Raw genomic sequence first — 20559 nt, 5'->3', positions numbered from 1 at the left:
TAATAATTTTTAAATTTAGTTATTGTTCATAGGTGTTTAGTTTAAACAAACAGAAATCACAGTGATGAAATCTGATGTTAGAATATAAGTTGTAAAACTTTATGTGTAAAATAGACTACATAAGATTTACAATGGAAAACTATTTTAAAGTAAGCATATAAAATGTCCTTTCTTGTTTATAATTTAGGATAATATTAATAATGTTTAATCTGAACATCCACAAACGCTTTTCATCTGCATGTTTAAAAACTAGAAATATCCTAGCTGACCAGTTTGAGACACGTAGTAAAAAAGTAGGCTCGTGGCAGACAATGAAACAAAATTTGTCTCTAGTAAGAAAGAAAAATAGCTTCACATGATACCCTGTTTAAATGTGTTTATGTATTTTCTGAGAAAATTCATCTCACTCAGAAAAAAGTTTTACCGAGAGATTTTCATTTAAAAAAATTCTGACACATAACTCGAGGCGTACAAGACAAGCTTTTGTTTTCATTTTCAGAGGTCATTGTGTGGGACACAGGCAGTGAGGCGCGCCCTCATTGGCTCGTCGAGAGGAACAAACTCTTCCCGACCGCCGCTGATTGGTGGACGCAAACTTACACGAAATAAGACCGCCCACATCTGTCTGTAAGTTTTGTTTAAAGTAACTTTCTCTAATGAAGTTGACTAGTTTTGCGGTGTCGAAGGCAAAGAAATCACCGCAAGGATGAAGTTGTGTAAATCTTTTCTCGGTGAGTGATGGACTTCTCTTTTTAATCAAGTATTTTCAAACTTAGTCATAGTCTGGTTCGCGGTGGTTTTGTTGATAGCCTGTGTATTTGGGTTTGCTTATAACTTTTTGTTAACAATAATTCACAGTAAGTTCAATATTTTGATAAAAACTCGAATGATACGTTTGTATGTTTTTTTGTGTAATCTGCTATGAGAATTTAAATCTGCACCGACGGGCACATTTCCCCCTTCTTTGTTTACTTTCATTTTAAGTAAAATCTTGACTGAATAGACATGGATTACGTTTTAACTCTTTCAAAATAGTCTTCTGTTGACGAACATATAGTATTGACCTAGATCCCGGATTTTTGTATCTTTAAAAAAATTCGAAACTAAATCCCTGACCAGACAGTTTTTAAACAAAGGCAACTTTTGTCTCCCAGAGGCAGTTGCGCTTTAAACTCAGAGGCTGTCTGACTTCTGGCGTATTAAAACTTTTGTACTTGGGAGGGATCAGTCCATCTGGCTTTTGGGGGGATTCCGGGGGGTTGTGCTTCTCATTCGCTCAGCTGGCATCCTATGTAATATTTATACACAGTGTCTGGCCAGTGAGAACAGACTGTGGCTTTAATTGTATGCTGGGCTATCCATCTGTATGAAACTTTAGGATGAGGGGTAAGCAAAGTTCCAGCTGGTAACCGAAGTACTTCGGCCTTATTAAATATGCAAACTCTCAAAGGCTTCTGCTAACTTTATACATGATAGGTTACGAAACTTTTTGTTGTTGTTGAAGTTTGGTAAAGAGTCCCCCTTCTCCTTCACTCTATTTTAGAGCGAATGCATTTTTTTTTCGTTAAGTTTCTCCTCTTTCCACATGTGTTAATAACCTATAATAATAATAGCCTAATAATAATAATATTAGTAGGCTAGGCTATTAATAGGTTGACATTAATATTTTACCATTAATCCAATTGACCAATTTCACTGTGTTTGGTTGGAAACTGCAACAATAATTGTTAACATCTTTGTTAGATTTTTTTTTTATAATTAGAAAAATTAATAAGGCTCAGTAATCAGTAAAGAAATTCAATGTGTCCCAAAAAGTGCAGTGAACTTATTGTCTTATTTTCATTAGAGATAAAGAAAATAGATTTTGCATTTAAAATAACTTTTACAACTCTTTGATTTTACTTTAACAAAGTTAAGCCATCAATTAAAATTGAAATCTTCATGTTTATTTGACTTTTCTTTATAGTGGAGCAACCTCAGAAGAGATCACAATAATTTAACAGTTCAAGTTGGACAGATAAAGTTAATTCGATCATATTCCACAAAACTAGGTCACGTTGTTAGGCTTCTGGAAAAGCATTAAAGAAAAGTAGTTCAACGCTTTTGAAGCAAGGCGAATGTGTCATTACGCCAGAAAAAATAGATCCACATTGAAGACTTGTGTTTTTTTAGTTTTAAAAATTATACTCTCTCCAATCTCCCGTGATATGTGTTAATAGCCTACTGAATGTAGTGCAATATGACAATCGTACAAAAGCCATACAAAACCCATTTGATGTTTAAATTATTTGACCTATGTTGCGTAACTTATTTTAATGTAAAATTCTGTGCATTAATCGTTATTGAAAACAGCTTTTTCTTCAGACTATAGGCACCTGCCGCGGATAGCGCTCTTGTCCATGGTACTGAAGCAGCGCTGTTCTCGGTGCTGAACTTTCAGCTGAACTCATGCGTCTAAATGTAGAGATTCGTTCAAAAATAACTCAAATTAGTTTAGGTTGAAGGTGAAATGTCAAACGACTTTCCTTTTGCGCGTGAATGTTTCATATAGAGTGGTTGGGGGGGTCAATAGCGGCCCACTCTCCATCTTGTGTTGTACATGATTTACTATGATGATGATGTCACGGCGCAGGGTAGAGGAGGGGTGGACAATGGGCCTGTGAACGAAAGGTAAGTCAGTATCGTTCGACAAAGCGTGTGGAGAAATGATTTTGGCAGCATTTGTGCTCCCATTACCTGTCGATTAATGGATATATGCCACTTGCTTACAACATGAAGAGGTTTCCGACCGGTCCTGAGCGAATTATTAGAGGATTTTAACGGTAGCGGCGCGAGACTCATTCTGAAGGGGAGGTGTACAACACTGAAGTTAACACACACACAGCCTACAAAGAGCAAGAGGCCGCTCGCATCTCCTTGAAAGAAACATCGTTTGCTTATGGTATTTTTGTTTGTTTGTTTACTAATTCGGTTGCTGATGTGGATGAAAAATTCAGTGTTTGGAAAGGTTTGCTGGTTTGGATTTCCGTTACTATTGAAGCCAAATGGACGTCGGACTGTAATCTCTTAAAGAAGAAGTGCCATTCCACCGTTTTTACATTTTCAGAACATTTTGTCTTGCGTACAAGAAGTCACAGTTATGTTATGTAAAAGGACGATTCTACAATGTTTTGCGAATAATTGTATTGCAAGTTACGTAGCGGGTTTATTTTCAAGAAACCCAAGAATTAAAAGGGCCTCTAACGTATCTATAACACAAAATTCATGCTGTCATATTAGCCTACAATGTAAGTGTTGTACTTGTTTTGTAACAATATTTACCTGCGAATCGGAAACGTGGAAGTTTAAATTCAAGCGGAGTAGCCTATTCATTGGAAGTTTGTTTATTCATACTAAGTCCGAGATAGCCTACATGTAGCCTAAATGCAATGTATTTTATGGGAGTGGACAAATAGACATTAGAAACCCTTAAGCACAGCATATGTTTTGTCTTGTATGCGTGCGTTATTTACGAGAAACAAAACAATGCGAGCGAACCATCTGTTTACTTCAGGCTAGGCCTACATAATACACTATTAATTCATTAGATTGTCGCCTTTTCTTTGAGTTTTACATTTAAATGACTGTTTATTCATCGCTTATGCTTGCTTTAGGACCTCTGTAGGTTGGACTTTAACCGTTATTGCTTTGATAATACAGTCAAGTGGAGACCGGTAAACATGTTCTGCTTAATATTGTTTCTCCTCGATGAAAGTGACAGTGTTATAAAGGCGGAAGGTTTGGCTGATAATCATTGAAAGGCGTGGTGTGTTAGAAGAGGTTATGCGCAGCATCATCGTGGTGCTTTTTCGAAGCCAAGGGCCTGATGCGACAAAAGAAACACTAAAATTAGTCTATGCTAAAACGTAAGAGCAATTTGTGGCTAACATGGCCTCCCATTGGTCCATTTCATAGACGCATGGGCCTATTATATGGGAGTTAAACAATGTTTTTGTATCCTCTCCATCATTTGAGAGATTGGGCCTAATGTTTGAGATTTTTTTTTTGAAAAGGGATCACTGAAACAACTAATGTATAAAAACTCAGAATTTATGGCTATAAATAACATTGGAAGTTTGTCTTTGGAAGTTCCAAACTGTAAAATAAAAAATGAAAGCAATATTTTGAAGAACATCATCAAATTATATAATTTGACTCCAAATATAGTTATAAATTAATTTTCAGAAGTATTTGTATGTTCCTCCCCTTTTGTGTTTATCTTACTTTTATACAAAGTTTTCAGCAACTAACTGCACTAAAATCGAAACAGGACAGTGAGTTTGAATCGCGTATTGCATCATATGTGGCAAGTGCCACAATTGTTGCGGTTCTCAAGGGAATTCCCTCCCCTGTTACGTGTGTGACGTGGATGAGCACCAGGTGCTGCTTAAAACGTAATCAGACCACGTGTAATGACGCCCCGATAAAAACAGCTGGGTCACGGCCGCATCTCTCGTCACCCGGGATGAATAATCAACACCAGAGCCATGAAGGCACGCAGATTCTGTCAGACAATGATGGACTGCTGAAAGCCCTTTCAGTGGCCAAAGTGCATGTGTCCTCTAGGGGATATTCAATGTTTGCTTCTGGATTAGGGGTGTTCATCTTTGATAATCATCCCATGGAAAATTACGTTGCGGCATTACAGGCAAAGATTTGTTTACTTTCTGATCTTAGAAGCTCAGCTGCTCACGAAGCATAAATATGTGTTTTCTTGATGTTTTAGTTGCATATTTCAAACTAATAACCTATTATTTATAAAATATCCCTTATATAAAAAGTATTAGCCTACTTTATTATGTTTCACTAATGGGAATCCACTGTCAAGACTTGCTTAATGTTTTTTTTTTTTTCATTATGTAAAATATTTGGACATGTCAGACTGAAATTGTTGTCTTATCTATTCTATCCTACAGAGAATGAGTACAGAGGGCAGCTGCTGAGCCAGAGGTGGACACGAGGGGACAGAGTTAGCAGCTGTGAGAACAAGAGGAGTAGGAGACTCAAAGTGAGACATTATGTGTGTGTGTGTGTGTGTGTCTGTCTGTCTGTCAGAGTAGCTTTATTTCATCGTATTTCCCTTTCTGAAGCTCTGACATCTTTCCCACACTGGGAGGGCCCCATTTCTTTCTTATATTTCACTTCGCTTCCACCAAATTGGTAGGGATGTGCAACTGAAAGAACTTATTGGATGTGTATTATTGATTGAGCTCTTTAAAAAGCATTTAAGATGATTGGGGGCTACTCTGGTGTCTGTGAAATCAGAACCGCTCAGATCTGAGGATAAAAATCACAACCTGAAAGGTATAGATGACAAATATGTAATTTGAAAGCCAGAGGACAGTGTAATTATGCATTTTGTATGATTTTAGAGACACATTAGAGAAATGGAGAGTGTACGACATAATAAATACTTAACACATAATAATCTTGTAACCACTCATGCCTTTGTGTTTCAGATGAGCCAAGACGCAGATGAGAAGCGGACAAGGACACGCTCAAAAGGAATCAGAGGTAAGCGCCTCTTAAAAAATCGAAAAAAAGATCTGTTTTTGTCCATTTCAGTGAATTTATTGACTGACAGAGCTTTTATCTCTCTCCTTATATCAGTTCCTCTTGAGCTTGTTGGACAAGAGTACAGGTAAGATAATGAGCTTTTATGCTTATGTAGTGTTACTCATCATGTTTAGAAAGACCACAGTTTAGTAAAATGAATACAGCTAATGGAAACTCTTGTTTTGCAGCTGCCCTACACCAGGATGCGACGGCCTAGGCCATGTCAGCGGAAAGTATGCACGACACAGAAGGTTAGTAGTAAGAATTCTGTCTCTTATAACTGCCAATACCAAAAAACAATAATAAGTGGAGAATCTGAGTTTTTACCAAAGCTTTTCATCTTTTCCAGTGCATTGGGCTGCCCATTGGCTAAGAAAAGAAAACTCCAGGAGGCCGAGGAGAGTCAGCCAGCCCCAAAAAAGAAACCTAACCCCTTAAAACTGGCCATGGACGATGGGTTCAATGCAGACAGTGACACAAACAGTGAAACAGAAGCAAAAGATGAGGAAGTGGAGTCTGAAGAGGACACTGTCGATAAAGAGATGGAGGCGAAAGAAAAGACACCTACATCAGAAGCAATGACAGGTGGGTAAATGAACTATTAATTACTGAATTTTGAATTATATTCATGGTTATCTAACATGTTGTGCATGTACAAACCTAGTCTTTATGTATTTAAGCTTATTAGTTCAACAATTTTAACCAAACTGGTCAAGCAGCATCAAAATTCCTTTAGTTTATAATGGTCATTTTTGTCATTCCCTTAGAATATAGTTCACAAATGGATTCAGAAGAGAAAAAGACGCCTGTCCGAGAAACATCAAGTCCAGTGCCAGAGATCGAAATTGAGAAGGAGGAAGCCAATATTGAGGTCACGCCCATCCAACAAATCACCATGGAAACCGAGACAGAGGAGGAGCTACAGGTCGCCGAAGAGATTCAAGCTCGAGAAGAAGAGATAGAGGAGGAAGCAGAAGAGATTACGGAAGAGGAGCGAGTGACCCAGCGACTGAAAGAGACAGACGAGCCTGTGACAACAGTTGAAGAAGAAGAGGAGGATGACGACGAGGAAGAGGGGGAAGAGGAAACACAATGTCTGAGCCAGAAGAACAACTCGGACCACCAGTACTTCAGTGGAGACTTTGGCAAAATCCAGACCAAAGAGACTGTGGAGACAGAGAAGGACAGTGAAGATGACGATGAGGAAGGAGATGAGGAGGAGGAGGAGGAACAATCCCAGGTAGAGCCTTCCTCCCTAATTGCCCCTGTCCCCGCTGCTTCAGCTCAGGAATTAGATGTGATAACACACAGCAACATAAATCTAGACCACCCTGTTGGTGAAGATGAGGAGGAGGAGGAGGATGACGAGAGAGATGACGCTTCAGATAAAGACTCACCCACTGTAGTCATCGAGCTGGGTTCAGAGGGAGAGGAAGATGAAGATGAGGAAGATGACGGAGAAGAAGAGGAGGCCGATGAAGTAGACGATGACGAGTTAGACAGCATGTCACAGAGGTCAGAGGTCACAGATGACTCAGAGACGTACGACATGACACGGGGGAACCTGGGACTTCTGGAACAGGCCATTGCACTGAAAGCTGAACAAAACGGACACAGTTCTGAAGAGAGCTGCTCTCCTGAGCAACAGCACTACTACAGCCCGGAGGAGAGGATGAGTAAGGCCATGGACATCACAGCTCGTAGAGCATACTATGGCAAAGGTGACAGGAAATACTTATTTCAGCCTACTTTAATTGTAACCCTCTATGACCTTGATTCATTTTAGATACCATGCAGTTACAGTGTGTGTGGGTGTGGAGTTTAATTTGTTTTGGTCTCTTCACTCTTGGACACAGAAGGTTCTAGATCAGAGAAGAAGGAAATAAAGTGCCCTACTCCAGGATGTGATGGGACAGGTCATGTGACTGGATTATACCCACACCACCGCAGCCTTTCTGGGTGCCCACACAAGGACAGAATCCCTCCAGAGAGTAAGGATTGTCTTACACTAGAACCATAATATGTTTAAATGTTTTTGAAAGAAATATTTTATACTTACCAAGGCTGCATTTATAGGATTGTAAAAAAAAAAAAAACAGTAATATTGTGATATATTATTACAATTTAAAACTACTGTTTTCTATTTAAATACATTTTAAAATGTAATTTATTCCTGTGATGGCAAAGTTGGATTTCCAGCAGCTATTACTCAAGCCTTCAGTCACATGATCCTCAAGAAAATATTTTAATATGCTGATATGGTGCTCAAGAAACATTCATTATTATCAACAGTTGTGCTGCTTAATATTTTTGTGGAAACCATGATACATTTTTTTCAGGATTCTTTGATGAATAGAAAGTTCAAACAATCAGCATTTATTTAATGAGAACGTTTTTTGTAACATTATAAATATCTTTACTGTCATTTATGATTAATTTAATGTGTCCTTGCTTAATAGAAGTTTCTTTAAAAAAACATTTAAATGGTAGTATATATATATGTGTACATACATATATATGTATGTATGTATATATTCACTGTATACTAATGTGTCTTTTTTGGCATTAGTCTTGGCAATGCATGAGAACGTACTGAAGTGTCCAACACCTGGATGCACCGGACAGGGACATGTGAACAGCAACCGCAACACACATCGCAGGTACTGCACCTTAACTATTTGAACCTTTTGAGGCCTCAGTTTCAAATGTTCTCCACAAACCATGTGTTTTTCTTACATTTTACACTTTTAGTCTCTCTGGCTGCCCTATTGCTGCTGCAGGGAAACAAAAGAGCCTTGAAAAGCAGTCACAGCCTCAGACCTCTGTCAGTGATCCAGTCACCGGAGGCTCAAACTCTGACAGAGTTCTAAGGTGAGTGTTTTCCTCCTCTTTTACAGACAAAAGAGCTTAATGGGTAAACTGTGGCTAAACAGTCTTTTCTCTACAGGCCGATGTGTTTTGTGAAACAGCTGGAGATCCCTCAGTACGGTAGCTACAGGCCCAATGCCATGCCGGCCACTCCTCGGGCCAACCTGGCCAAGGAGCTAGAGAAGTATTCCAAGGTGTCCTTTGACTATGCAAGCTTCGATGTACAGGTATTTGGCAAGCGCCTACTTGCCCCCAAGATGCCCACCAGCGAAACCTCACCTAAAGCCTTCAAACGTAAGCACCTCCCTCATTCCTTTTAAAATAATGATTAAGAAACCTATACAATAGATATCAACAGATAATGAACTATTGATAGCATATTGAAAAGCATATTATTATAATTAACAGCCAAACCATTCCCTAAAGCCTCATCCCCAAGCCACAGCCTGTCTGGGGGCTACACCAAAAGCAGCTCCTCTTCCACCTCCAGTGGGTACGATTATACCCATGATGCCGAAGCCGCACACATGGCTGCCACTGCCATTCTCAACCTGTCCACTCGCTGTTGGGAGAGACCCGAAAACCTCAGCACTCAACAGCCAGATCAGACCAGCAAAGTGAGTTTCTTCCTCTCTATCTGTATCTGTCATTCAGTCTAGAGGAAATTTGGGTTGCTTAACATCCGCATTATATACACTATATTCAAACAAAACATTTCTACAATCTAGGACATGGACATTGAGGTGGATGAGAATGGCACTCTGGACCTCAGCATGAAGAAACCCAAAAGGGAAGGAGTCAGGTCACCAGACCCATCTTCATCCTCGTCATCATCTTCTCAACATCATGGCGTCACTTCACCCCACTCCAGCCACACCTACAAACAAGAGGAGTGGGAGGGGCCTCTGGATTACACCAAGTCAAACCGACAGAAAGAGGAGGAACCAGAGGAGGTAAATGTCTATCAATTTGAGTAAAATATATTCACACATTCTCACTTCATATTTTAATCTGACAACATTTTGTAATATATATATATATATATATATATATTTATTTTTTTACAGTCAAATTTAACCATTTTACAGTTTTATAAGTCTTTACACATTCTATGAATTCAGCTGTTTTCTGTTTTGATGTGCCATTGTACTCAGGTGGAGTACAGCACACACTCATATGCCTCCTCTGATGGAGATGATGATGATGATGCCACTCAGGAAAGCATGGAAGACAGGAAGTACCCTGGTGAGGTCACAACCTCCAGCTTCAAGGTCAAATTCCAGCCCAAGGACTGCAAGAAAGAGGTCTTGCTGTAAGTGTCTGTTGCAACAACTTCACACACACACACACACACACACACACACACACACACACACACATCTACATCTGCAAAGCTAAAAAAAACGTTTTTTAATAAATCTCTTAACTGGAATGATTCTACAGAGATTTAATGCTCTCTTCACCTCTGTCCAGATGTCCCACCCCAGGTTGTGATGGTAGTGGACATATAACTGGGAACTATGCATCTCACCGCAGGTATGCCAGAAGCTATGGCACAGTATTTCTAGTCTGACCAGCCGCATTCATGGTTTCTTTTTTCTTTATCTATTTTTCTCTTTGCTGAACCCTCACAGCTCCTGCTCTCTAAAGCATTAACCTGTGTTAGTGACTGCAAACAAATGCCATATGTCTCTTTAATGCATTTAGCATGTACTATGGGTTTTATTTGATCACAAATACTAGTTTTTCCATATTAGCCCAGATTTACTCAAGGTCTCTTTGTAGATTATTTAGGTTAATTTACATTTATGTATTTTACCAAAGAATCCATTTGTAATACAGACATAGATTACAGAGGAATATTAAAGTATATTATACTACAGAATATACGTGTATCTTCCGTCTTCAATGAAATCTTCTTCCCTCTATTCTCTATTCTGGTGTTTTTCTACTGCTCTTCAGTCTCTCTGGTTGTCCCCTTGCTGATAAAAGTCTTCGGACCCTCATGGCTGCCCACAGTGCTGAACTCAAGTATGTCTGTGCTCTAATTTTTCCTCTAATGAATCTTCACCATACTTTACTGATTACTGCTTTTTTTGACTCTACTAAACACTTCTGTTTCTGCCACACACTGTTACTGTCCCCTTCGCTGGCTATTCTTGCGCTCTTTGAACCAGCAATAACTTTACATTTTCAGTGGTCAAAAACAGAATTTTCTTGGACTGTGTCTTAGAGACACATCAAACCAACTGAGACATATTTAGCATCCCGGCTGAAGCCCAAATGTTCATTTAGATTTCCAGTATGATTGTATGTCTGATATTTGAATTGCATCTATCTAAAGCAGTGCTGTTTATGCTGATGTATTTCACTTTCTCTTGGCGACCTCCAGATGTCCTACTCCAGGTTGTGATGGATCAGGACACATCACTGGAAACTATGCTTCCCATAGAAGGTGTGTTAATTAACAATATAACAAGATGCACTTTTGTATTAAATTGTCACACTTTGAAAATATCAAACTGCACATGTAGAAACATAATAACATTTACATTTTCTCTGTTGCAGTCTGTCTGGGTGTCCACGTGCCAAGAAGGGAGGAATCAAAATCACCCCAACAAAGGATGACAAGGAAGATTCGGAGCTCCTAAGGTATGTTTTTTTTTTTAATGAAAATATCCCAACTTAGTTTGTTGTGGATTTGCTGAGCACAGCCCGTATTATTTGAGAAAGCCAAAACTGACTGCCAGTTAATCACTTACCTCTCTATAGGTGCCCGGTGCCAGGTTGCGACAGTCTGGGGCATATCAGTGGGAAATACGCCACCCACCGCAGTGCCTATGGGTGCCCGCTGGCAGCACGTCGCCAGAAGGAGGGCATGTTAAATGGCACACCATTCTCCTGGAAGGCCTTCAAGGCTGAGGGCCCGACCTGCCCCACGCCAGGATGTGATGGATCAGGGCATGCCAACGGCAGCTTTCTCACTCATCGCAGGTACAGATGAGGCCTAGTGAAATTTACAGATCAATATTAGCATATAATATTAAATAACCAGTATTAGTTCATAAATAGGACAAGCTGAGTGAATGTTTCCATACAGAGATTATATATTTTTCTATAATAGAAATATAACTAAAACAATTTAACCATTTGTAAATGGCATACTGATATGTTCTGAAATTTTAGAAATGCCTATTTTTGACTTCTGGTGTTATTGAAGGACAATGTAATCAAGACAATAAGTCTAGTTTCATATCTCATGATCATGATGTGTTTCCAGTCTATCAGGTTGCCCTAGAGCTTCAGCTAACAAGAAGAGAGCCAGGTTCCCAGGAGATGACTACATCAGCAAGAAATTCAGGGCAAGTGATGGTAAGATCAAATATCATCTGCTTCTCTTATTTCGTCCCCAGTATGTTCATTTTGCGCTCTTTATTAACATAAGCATTGCTTTTCTATCCCTTCAGTTCTTGACAATGATGAAGACATCAAACAGCTGAACAAAGAGATCAATGAGCTGAATGAGTCAAACTCTGAAATGGAAGCAGATATGGCCAACCTCCATACACAGGTCTACATTTAGCAAATACATACTCTACTATTCTATTTTACTGTTTTCTATTTAATATATGTTAAAACGCTGAATTTTTCCATTTTTATTTAATTTAAATTACTTCAGTCCTCAGTGTGTGATATTTTTGTTGAAACGTGATAGATTTGTGATGAATAGAAAGTTCAAAAGAACAGCATTTAAAATAAAACATTTAGAAAAAAAAAAAAAAAATCTTTTAATTAGTTATTACATCCTTGCTGAACAAAATATTAATTTCTTTCGAAATAAAAAATCTTACTGAGCCCAAACTTTTGAACAGACTACATGTCCCAGAAACTCTTATAAAGACAAATGTCTTTATTAATACGGTTTTAATGTAATCTGAGCATATAGCATTTGGCCCTTCACTGATAACCACATGTAAAGGCTAGACAAACAAGCATTTTTGAGAACTTTTAAGGATAAATCCTCTTGTTGTTCATCACTGAAAATTCCATAATTGAAAGTAGGATTTTTGGGGACTTCTTTCCATATAATGATAATATTTACAACACATCAAATACAATATTAGAAAGCATGATCTTGGAGTTGCTGTTTATCCAGACATTTCTATTCTTAGATCTCATCCATGGAGAAGAACCTCAAGAGCATGGAGGAAGAGAATAAGCTCATAGAGGAGAAGAATGAGGCTCTGTTCATGGAACTGTCAGGCCTGAGCCAGACTCTTATCCGCAGCCTTGCCAACATCCGTCTACCACAGATGGTCAGTCCACTTGCCATCTATTACCTTTTATGACTATGCCCATCAAACACAAGTAGTGTATACGTCATGGGCGTCGGAACCATTGTATATGGGTGGGACAAGACCCACCCACTTTTTAAGATCAATGATATTGGACCCACTTACTTTTACCGTCTCTGATTCAGCGCATTTGTCTGTTCGCTTTTCAGAGAGCCGTCAGTCAAATCCAATTATTAGGGAATTCCCTAATAAATTAAACTCCATTTCCGCTGAATCGCTACATTATATTTCTCAACGAGCCGCAACTGACGGAAGTAACCGCCCGTTGTACACTTCCAGTCAAATATTGCGTTGCAAACATCAATAACAGCTTTAAATTGTCATTGCTGGCAAATTACCATGGTATTAGTGGGATAATCCACAGATAGATGTGCATTTAATGCATTTAGTTTACTTGTTTTAATTAAAAGGCACCAGAATACATGAAATGGTATTTACTCCAGTAACATTTTTCTGGGGGAGGACCCACCCACTTTTTTTTTTCTTCCGACGCCCATGGTATACGTTATACGTTTCCTTTTTTCTAGCTTGCTTTTAACAAACCACAATCTTTTGTTTACCACAGCAAGAGCCCATCACTGAGCAGAATTTTGACACATACGTGGATACGCTGACCCACATGTTCACCGACAAGGAGTGCTATCAGAACCCAGAGAACCGAGCCCTGCTCGAGTCGATCAACCAGGCCGTCAAAGGCATCGAGGTGTGAGCAGAGGAGCGGCAGCTGTAAGACACTGTGGGTTGAATAACCAGACCAACAACATAAAAATACTGTTTAAGGACATTCAGGTTTTGTATGTGGCGCACTCTGAAAACGAGGAACGTCACAAGACCCGTGGAAGTCAAGAGAAAAGGACCAAATTCCAAATTATGCTGCTTAGCAACTTTGATGAGATACAAGATCCTTTGCCTCTTAAACCAAGATGGCTCTTCTTCTTTTGGGGTATTTTTTGGAGCAAACCATTTGTTACTGTTTTCTAGAGCAACTCTCACCGACACTGATCTGCCTTTCTTACTTCCCTCAGTGCATGGAGGTTGCCGTGAACAATAAGTCGTGAGATTGTCGTGTGTCTGTGGGGGTGAGTCTATGTGTGTGTGTGTGTAACAGAGTGCTTTATGTGTAACGTCCGAAGGTGAATTCACGATTAATGACCTCCCTCGACATAATAAGATTAGTATGCAGCACTGCTACATTTGATCCCTGTATGATAATGTTGTCTCATATTTGGTGTAAATGGGCTCCTGTTCCATTCAGTAATATTTATCGTATTTGAGAACATAGATATTGCACTTCCATGAATAGTTTGTAGTACCATTGTCATGTTATTATTGTAATTATTATTATTATGGCTATTTAAATTGGGTCCTTGAAATGTAAGTTTAATTTATTATTTATTCATGTTAAGGTTTATTTTGTTTATTTATTAATCAGTGTCTATTTATGGACTTAATTTATTTTACAAAGCAAAATTCTATACACAGCTTTTAGCAGTTATTAAGAGGAGAGACGTTGCCCTCTGAGCTGTGAAAGAGGCAATATTTTAAGAATATCGACAGCAAATTGTTTTATAAACCTTCCTATTTATTTTAAAGGCAGAGATTTATAATCTCTTTTTTAAGTGCAAATATTTTCTACCTAAAATTTTTTATATTGTTTTTTAATATTCTCATTTATTTAATGAGTTCTGTTTTCCATAAAAGTATTTTGACACCCTCCAGAGTGAAGTGGGTTGAACAGATATGATGTATTTATTGTTATTTATTTAGTATTTAAGAACAAATTGAATGGAGATCTTGTTGCATATTTATTTTGTAAATGTCTCTGTGTTAGTGGTTGCTGCATATGGATAGTCTTTGCCCATGTTGTTGATAAAATAAATGGGAATTCTATCACCTACAACAGAGAGTATGTCATATTTAACACTGGTCGTTTCTCTTGATTTATTATAACCAGGCTTGTGTTTGCCTTTGGTCCAACAATGATATTTTGCAAGATACTGATCAGTCCCATTAACTTTGAATTATCTGACATTTATCAGACCAAAGATGAAAGACAAACCAAACACTCTCTCAGTAGGATACTTGGCTGACATCTGCTGGATAGATAGTGATTCAGTCACGATTTCTCTTCAGCTGATTATGGCTACATAAAAAATATAACTTGCAAACATAAATGATGTCTTTGTATTTTGACAAGATTAATATTTAGCCCAATATTTTAAAAATATTGATGATATTCAAGGGAAATATTAACTTAAAACGCTAAAACAACAACAACAACATTTTGAAATTGTGCATATATAGCTTCGTTCATTTAATGGCCAACTTTTACAAGAGACCAGAGCTAGTTGTCACGTCTTTTAAATGTTATATGTTTATTTTACTGTATGTTGTTTAATGGCAGGCTCCTTTGTGACAACTTACCCCATATGGTGTGACAACGTGCCCTGCTACTGGTCGACAATCTTTTCTCTTGTGCAATGACGGTGTAAATGCTATTATATAGGCACAGGCATTACATATAATTGTCTATATGTGGCCAGAAATGAAAGAGAAAATGCTGAGAATTTAAAAAGTGTAAAAATAAGTAAATAAAAAATAGTCAAATTATTGTCAAATAATCATGGTTTCTCCAATCCTTTTCAAGACCAGAGACTATTGTGTTTATGAATATGTCATAAAATAATGTAGTGCAGGACCCATGTGCTCTATGGCCCATATTTCTGTTTGTGGGCTTGACGTCACGGAGTCAGCTGGCCAATGTTTACATCCAGCGCATCTCGCAGTGAACGTCTATGGGGAGAAACCGAGACATAGAAACAACAGGAGACTATTAACTTGAATGAACTCGAATGCTGGACATCATCACCGGACCATAGCCAGGATACGTGTCTCAGTGTCAGACGGTTCAGCTCGGTCGACTGTAAAGTCGTCGGGGTGTTTCCCGTGACGAGTTTCTCCCCAAAATCCAGTCCACCCCCATTTCTCCTTTCCTTTGTCTTCATTTTTTACCACTTTTTGCAGGTAAGCGCATTATATGAGTCGTGCTCGCTGTTATAGCATTTTTCTGGCGTGATAATAGAATGATAAACTCTTAGTATATATACTATATTTAGTATGAAAATATATTTTCACTAGCATAACCTGTAGTCTCGCATGCAGAATGAACGGCAGGTCGTGATTAAAAATAATGGGCATATGTGTGTTATTTCATATTTAACTCTATTTTGAGAAACTACCCGGATGTTCAACAAAAACACAGCACAATATGCGTTTGTTAGCGAATGGCGCAGCTGCATTTGAGCGCGCGGTGATTGGTGGGAACCTTCCTCACATCTGCAGTTTCTACACAGCGTCTCTGGGGAAGCTTTAACTTTCCGGCAGTGTAGCCCAGCGCCCTCATCCGTTAACTGGACAAAAATGCTGTTTTGTTGGGTCCGAACCATGTACAGTGGCCTCAAAAATGATTTGGACACCTAACGTAATATGAGTGGCATTAGATTACATAACAAAATAGCTAATAGAGTGGCATTTATTTTGAAGAGATGCAACACAAACACACTTCTTAAGCAAACGGTTTCAGAATTTCTAAACTTGTGAAATTTATAATGTTACAAAAGATTCCTATTTTAAATAAAAGCTGTTCTTTTGAAATTTCTGTTTAAAAAATAACTAGCACAGCTGTTTTCAACATTGATAATAATAAGAAATGTTTCTTGAGCACCAAAATCAGCATATTAGAATGATTTCTGAAGAATGAATGAAACACTGAAGACTGGAGTAATGGCTGCTGTATTTTGTGATCAAATAAATGCAGCCTTGGTGAGCATATCTTTCGAAAACACTAATTTTTAAGTTTTAAACGGTAGTGGAATAACTAAAATTGTATTTTTTAAAAAAAAATAATGTCATGTTAATTATTTAGCATATTACTGGTTCTGTTGATATCATGGTAATATTAATATATGGTTACACTTTATTTTAAGGTGTCCGTGTTACAGTGTAATTATACATTTAAGTACTGAGTAATAGTAATTGACTACATGTACTTACTATAGGGTTTGGATAAGAGTTTGGTTTAGGGTTAGTTGCATGTAATTATGCATAATTTATCGTTATTACAACAGTAACTACATGTAAAGTGGAATAGGACACTGCAAAATAGTGTTACCTAATATATTTCAGTGTTTGTTTTTCAGGACATTTTTGTTTACTTTTGTGTGTTAATCATTTGTGGTAGTACTATGCTGGGTCACCACTGTCCTCAAGCAAAACCAGTTGGGAATCACTGTTATAGACTTATGCAACAAACAGTGGAAAGTGGTTGTTGATCAATTAATATTTTTTTTTAATCAACAGGAAGTATGTTTCTTGTGTTCCTTCTTCGGTTATGCTTACATGTCTTTAATTTTCTTCTTGTCTGTTTAGCCCCAAACAAAAAGCGAAAATGGGAGGTGCGGTCAGTGCTGGGGAGGACAATGATGAGTTGATTGACAACCTGAAAGAAGCCCAATACATTCGCTCTGATCTGGTCGAACATGCCTTCAGAGCCATTGATCGTGCTGACTACTATCTGGAAGAATTCCGCGACAGTGCCTACAAGGATTTGGCCTGGAGACGCGGCAACATCCACCTTTCTGCACCCTGTATCTACTCTGAGGTGATGGAGGCTTTAGACCTGCAGCCTGGCCTGTCTTTTCTCAACCTAGGCAGTGGCACAGGTTACCTCAGCACCATGGTGGGACTTATACTGGGTGAGTCAATAGAGAATTTGACTGATTTGATTTTGTTCTGCTTATTTTAGCTGATTCAAAGGGATAGTCCACCCAAAAAATTAAAATACTGTCATCATTTACTCATCCTCGTGTCGTTCCAAACCTCTATGACTTTCTTTCATCTGGGTAGCACGAAAGAAGATAGTTTCGCTTCCCATTGACTTCCATTGCATTTTTTGTCCATACAACAGAAGTCAATGGTAAGCAAAAAGGTTTGGTTTCTAACATTCTTCAAAATATTTTTTTTGTGTTCCAGAAAAGAAATAAAGTCATACAGGTTTGAAACAACATGAGGGTGAGTAAATGATAGCAAATTTTTATTTTTGGGTGGATTATCCACCAAAAAGTAAATTTTCTGCTAAATATAATACCTGTCATGTGATCACTGACATTCTGTGTCATATATTTAGGGCCATTTGGTGTGAATCATGGTGTTGAATTGCATGAAGATGTAATAGAATATGCTTATCAGAAGCTGGACTTCTTCATCAAGATGAATGATAGTTTTGACAGGTGTAGTAACTTTTGGCTTTTCACTTTTGTATTAAAAATAAACTTTATTCCCTTGTTGAAAGTCTAGCGTGCAAAATGATGGATTGGTGACTGACACGTCTAATCTTTTGGTCTAGGTTTGAGTTCTGTGAGCCCTCCTTTGTAGTGGGCAACTGTCTGGAGATTGCTCCAGAAACTAGGCAGTATGACAGAGTTTATTGTGGTGCAGGGGTCCAAAGGGAACATGAAGACTACATGAAGAAGTTGTTGAAGGTTGGGGGAATCTTAGTACTGCCACTGGAAGAAAAGGTGAATAATGTAATCTTACAATGCATCTGGTCTCAGGTAATCCAGGAGATACATGTGTGACATGTTTATGCATTTCTCATTTGTTCTAGCTCACTAAAATAACTCGGACAGGATATAACACATGGGAAACAAGAAAGATAATTGCTGTGTCCTTCGCACCACTTGTGCTCCCTAAACACAGGGAAAATGGCAAACCAAGAGCAGTGTCCCTACGTAAGTAACCTGCTGTATTTTGTGTACACTTAAATTGTTCTGATTTAAACAATATTCGATTTTTTTGCCTAATAATTTTTTTTTGCACACAATTAGAAATACTTTAATTCAGCAAGGATGCATTAAATTGATCAAAAGTGACAGCAAAAAAATATATATTTCATGTAAATGCTATTCTTTTGAACTTTCTATTCATCAAAGTATACTGAAAAAATGTCAAAATTTCCACAAAAATATCAAGCAGCACAACTGTTTTCAACATGATTTTTGAAGGATCATGTGACACTGAAGAATGACTGGAGTAATTCAGCTGTCATCACAGCAATACATTACATTTTAAAATATATTAACATAGAATACAGTTATTTTAAATTGTTGTAATATTTCACAATATTAATGTTTTCACTGTATTTTTAATCAGATAATGCAGCCTTGGTGAGCATGAGAGACTTCTTTTAAAAACAAAAATGTTACCTAATATTTTAAACATTAGTGTATTTAGAGTAAGAATTGTGTATGTGTATAAATTCAGTAAAAAAATAAAATAAAACGCAGCTGCCATGTTCGAGGTGCGAAGTCTTCAGGATTTGGCCCGCATCACCATCCGTCACATTCTAAAGAGATCTGGGTCTGGATCCTTGCCACTACCCCAGAGAAATGGATTGAAGCGAAGAAATCACTTTAAACAGAAACGTGAGCACCGTGACACCCCTCTTCTGACCAATAGTTATTTGTTCATGAGTCGCTTAATTCCAGGACCCATGGACAACAACAACAACCAGTCATCCACAGACAATGAGGATGAAGATGAAGACTGCAGTAGGGTTTGTGAGCAACTAGAGGATAAAGAAGAGAATGGGAGGAGGAAGGAGGGCAGTGTTTTGGTGATAGAGACTCCAGTAAACCTCCTAAGGGAGAGGATCATCAGCCTGCCTTTGCCAGAGCCTCTCAAGATGTATCTTCTTTATTACAGAGAGAAGTAGACCTCTGCTTTCGGTGCATAGTCTGCAATAGACCACTCACAGCTACCTATCACTGTACTTTAAGAGTCCATGGCTCTTTAGTTACTCACTTTCACATTATCCTGGTGATCTTTCTCATAGAATTACACCACTCTTTTTTTCTCTCAAGTTAATTTTATTTATCTGTGAGGGGAAATGAAGTCTCATTTGGTTCCACCAAAGTTAAAAGTCTGGATTCATGGTCTACGATGCTAACCGTCAACACGGAAACAAGAAACAGAGTGAAAACTAATTGATTCATCTAAATTTCATGTTATTTGTGGAGTGACTTTTTCAAATGAAGACAAGACCATTGGCTAACAATTTACTAAATCATAAATCCAGTGCAGTCTCACTTGTTTTGTGTGTGTTGTATACCATATAGTCTCAGTTCTTAGATTTACTATGAAAAGTGAAAATCTAAATATTCTGGTGTATGGATTTGTAACAAATGTCTAATTGTGTGAAGATACAAAGGCACGTTTAAAAAATGTGATTGTCCAACAATCTCTGTAGTAAAGTTTTTGGAAATTTCAAGATAAAAGACTGATTTTCTAAGGTGTTTTGCCAATTTAAAACTTTCTTGGGTTTGTACTGTTTTCAGGGCTTGTGTTTGCATTTTTGCTTTTTAAAAGTTTAAAAGGTATAGTCTAAAGTTGTGTAATCAGTTATAAAATATATATTTAAATTTAATTATTAATTATAAAATGCTCTGATGTGCACTGTCAAGCGATGTAGAATGGACTAATTGAATAACTCACCATTTTTAATGTGACCTTTTATATCATGACCCAAAACATTTCACCCTAGAAATATCTTTTTTTTTTTTTAAGGCTAAAGTATGGAATGTGAACTTGAATCCATCATCATGCAAACGAAATGTAGCAAAGACTAGAGGGTCCAAGTTGTTTTGACGTATGAATCAGTTTCCAGTTTTCAAACTAGTTTGGA

At 37.9% G+C, this 20559-nt stretch overlaps 2 protein-coding genes across 8 annotated transcripts; both read left to right on the top strand.

Annotated features, from left to right (window-relative positions):
• The first annotated feature begins 621 nt into the window (after positions 1 to 621).
• Positions 622 to 14716, top strand: myt1a (myelin transcription factor 1a). Of its 5 annotated transcripts, none has more exons than XM_084099818.1 (23): positions 622 to 731; positions 4956 to 5047; positions 5499 to 5553; positions 5650 to 5680; positions 5784 to 5846; positions 5945 to 6180; positions 6363 to 7316; positions 7452 to 7586; positions 8165 to 8255; positions 8347 to 8466; positions 8543 to 8757; positions 8890 to 9080; positions 9192 to 9416; positions 9618 to 9775; positions 9937 to 9999; positions 10426 to 10494; positions 10856 to 10918; positions 11032 to 11115; positions 11236 to 11457; positions 11744 to 11835; positions 11931 to 12034; positions 12636 to 12779; positions 13384 to 14716. In XM_084099818.1, the coding sequence occupies exons 1-23, from the start codon at positions 707 to 709 to the stop codon at positions 13525 to 13527; spliced, it is 3576 nt and encodes a 1191-aa protein (XP_083955944.1). In that variant the 5' UTR covers positions 622 to 706; the 3' UTR covers positions 13528 to 14716. The 5 variants fall into 5 exon arrangements, with proteins under 5 accessions (XP_083955944.1, XP_083955943.1, XP_083955947.1 ...); XM_084099817.1 differs by having other exon boundaries at positions 8872 to 9080; XM_084099821.1 differs by lacking the exon at positions 622 to 731 and adding an exon at positions 2619 to 2670.
• A 762-nt stretch (positions 14717 to 15478) lies between these two features.
• Positions 15479 to 20204, top strand: pcmtd2a (protein-L-isoaspartate (D-aspartate) O-methyltransferase domain containing 2a). Of its 3 annotated transcripts, none has more exons than XM_084099520.1 (6): positions 15479 to 15842; positions 17247 to 17572; positions 18004 to 18106; positions 18223 to 18394; positions 18484 to 18607; positions 19163 to 20204. In XM_084099520.1, exons 2-6 carry the CDS (start codon positions 17266 to 17268, stop codon positions 19588 to 19590), a joined length of 1134 nt encoding a protein of 377 aa, XP_083955646.1. In that variant the 5' UTR covers positions 15479 to 15842; positions 17247 to 17265; the 3' UTR covers positions 19591 to 20204. The 3 variants fall into 3 exon arrangements, with proteins under 3 accessions (XP_083955646.1, XP_083955648.1, XP_083955647.1); XM_084099522.1 differs by having other exon boundaries at positions 15548 to 15842; positions 19140 to 19392; XM_084099521.1 differs by having other exon boundaries at positions 15556 to 15842; positions 19364 to 20163.
• Positions 20205 to 20559: the final 355 nt, after the last annotated feature.

The sequence above is a fragment of the Abramis brama genome, assembly GCF_963993115.1.
Source record: "Abramis brama genome assembly, chromosome: 22".
NCBI lineage: Eukaryota > Metazoa > Chordata > Actinopteri > Cypriniformes > Leuciscidae > Abramis > Abramis brama.
This window is presented reverse-complemented; position numbering and strand designations above follow the sequence as displayed.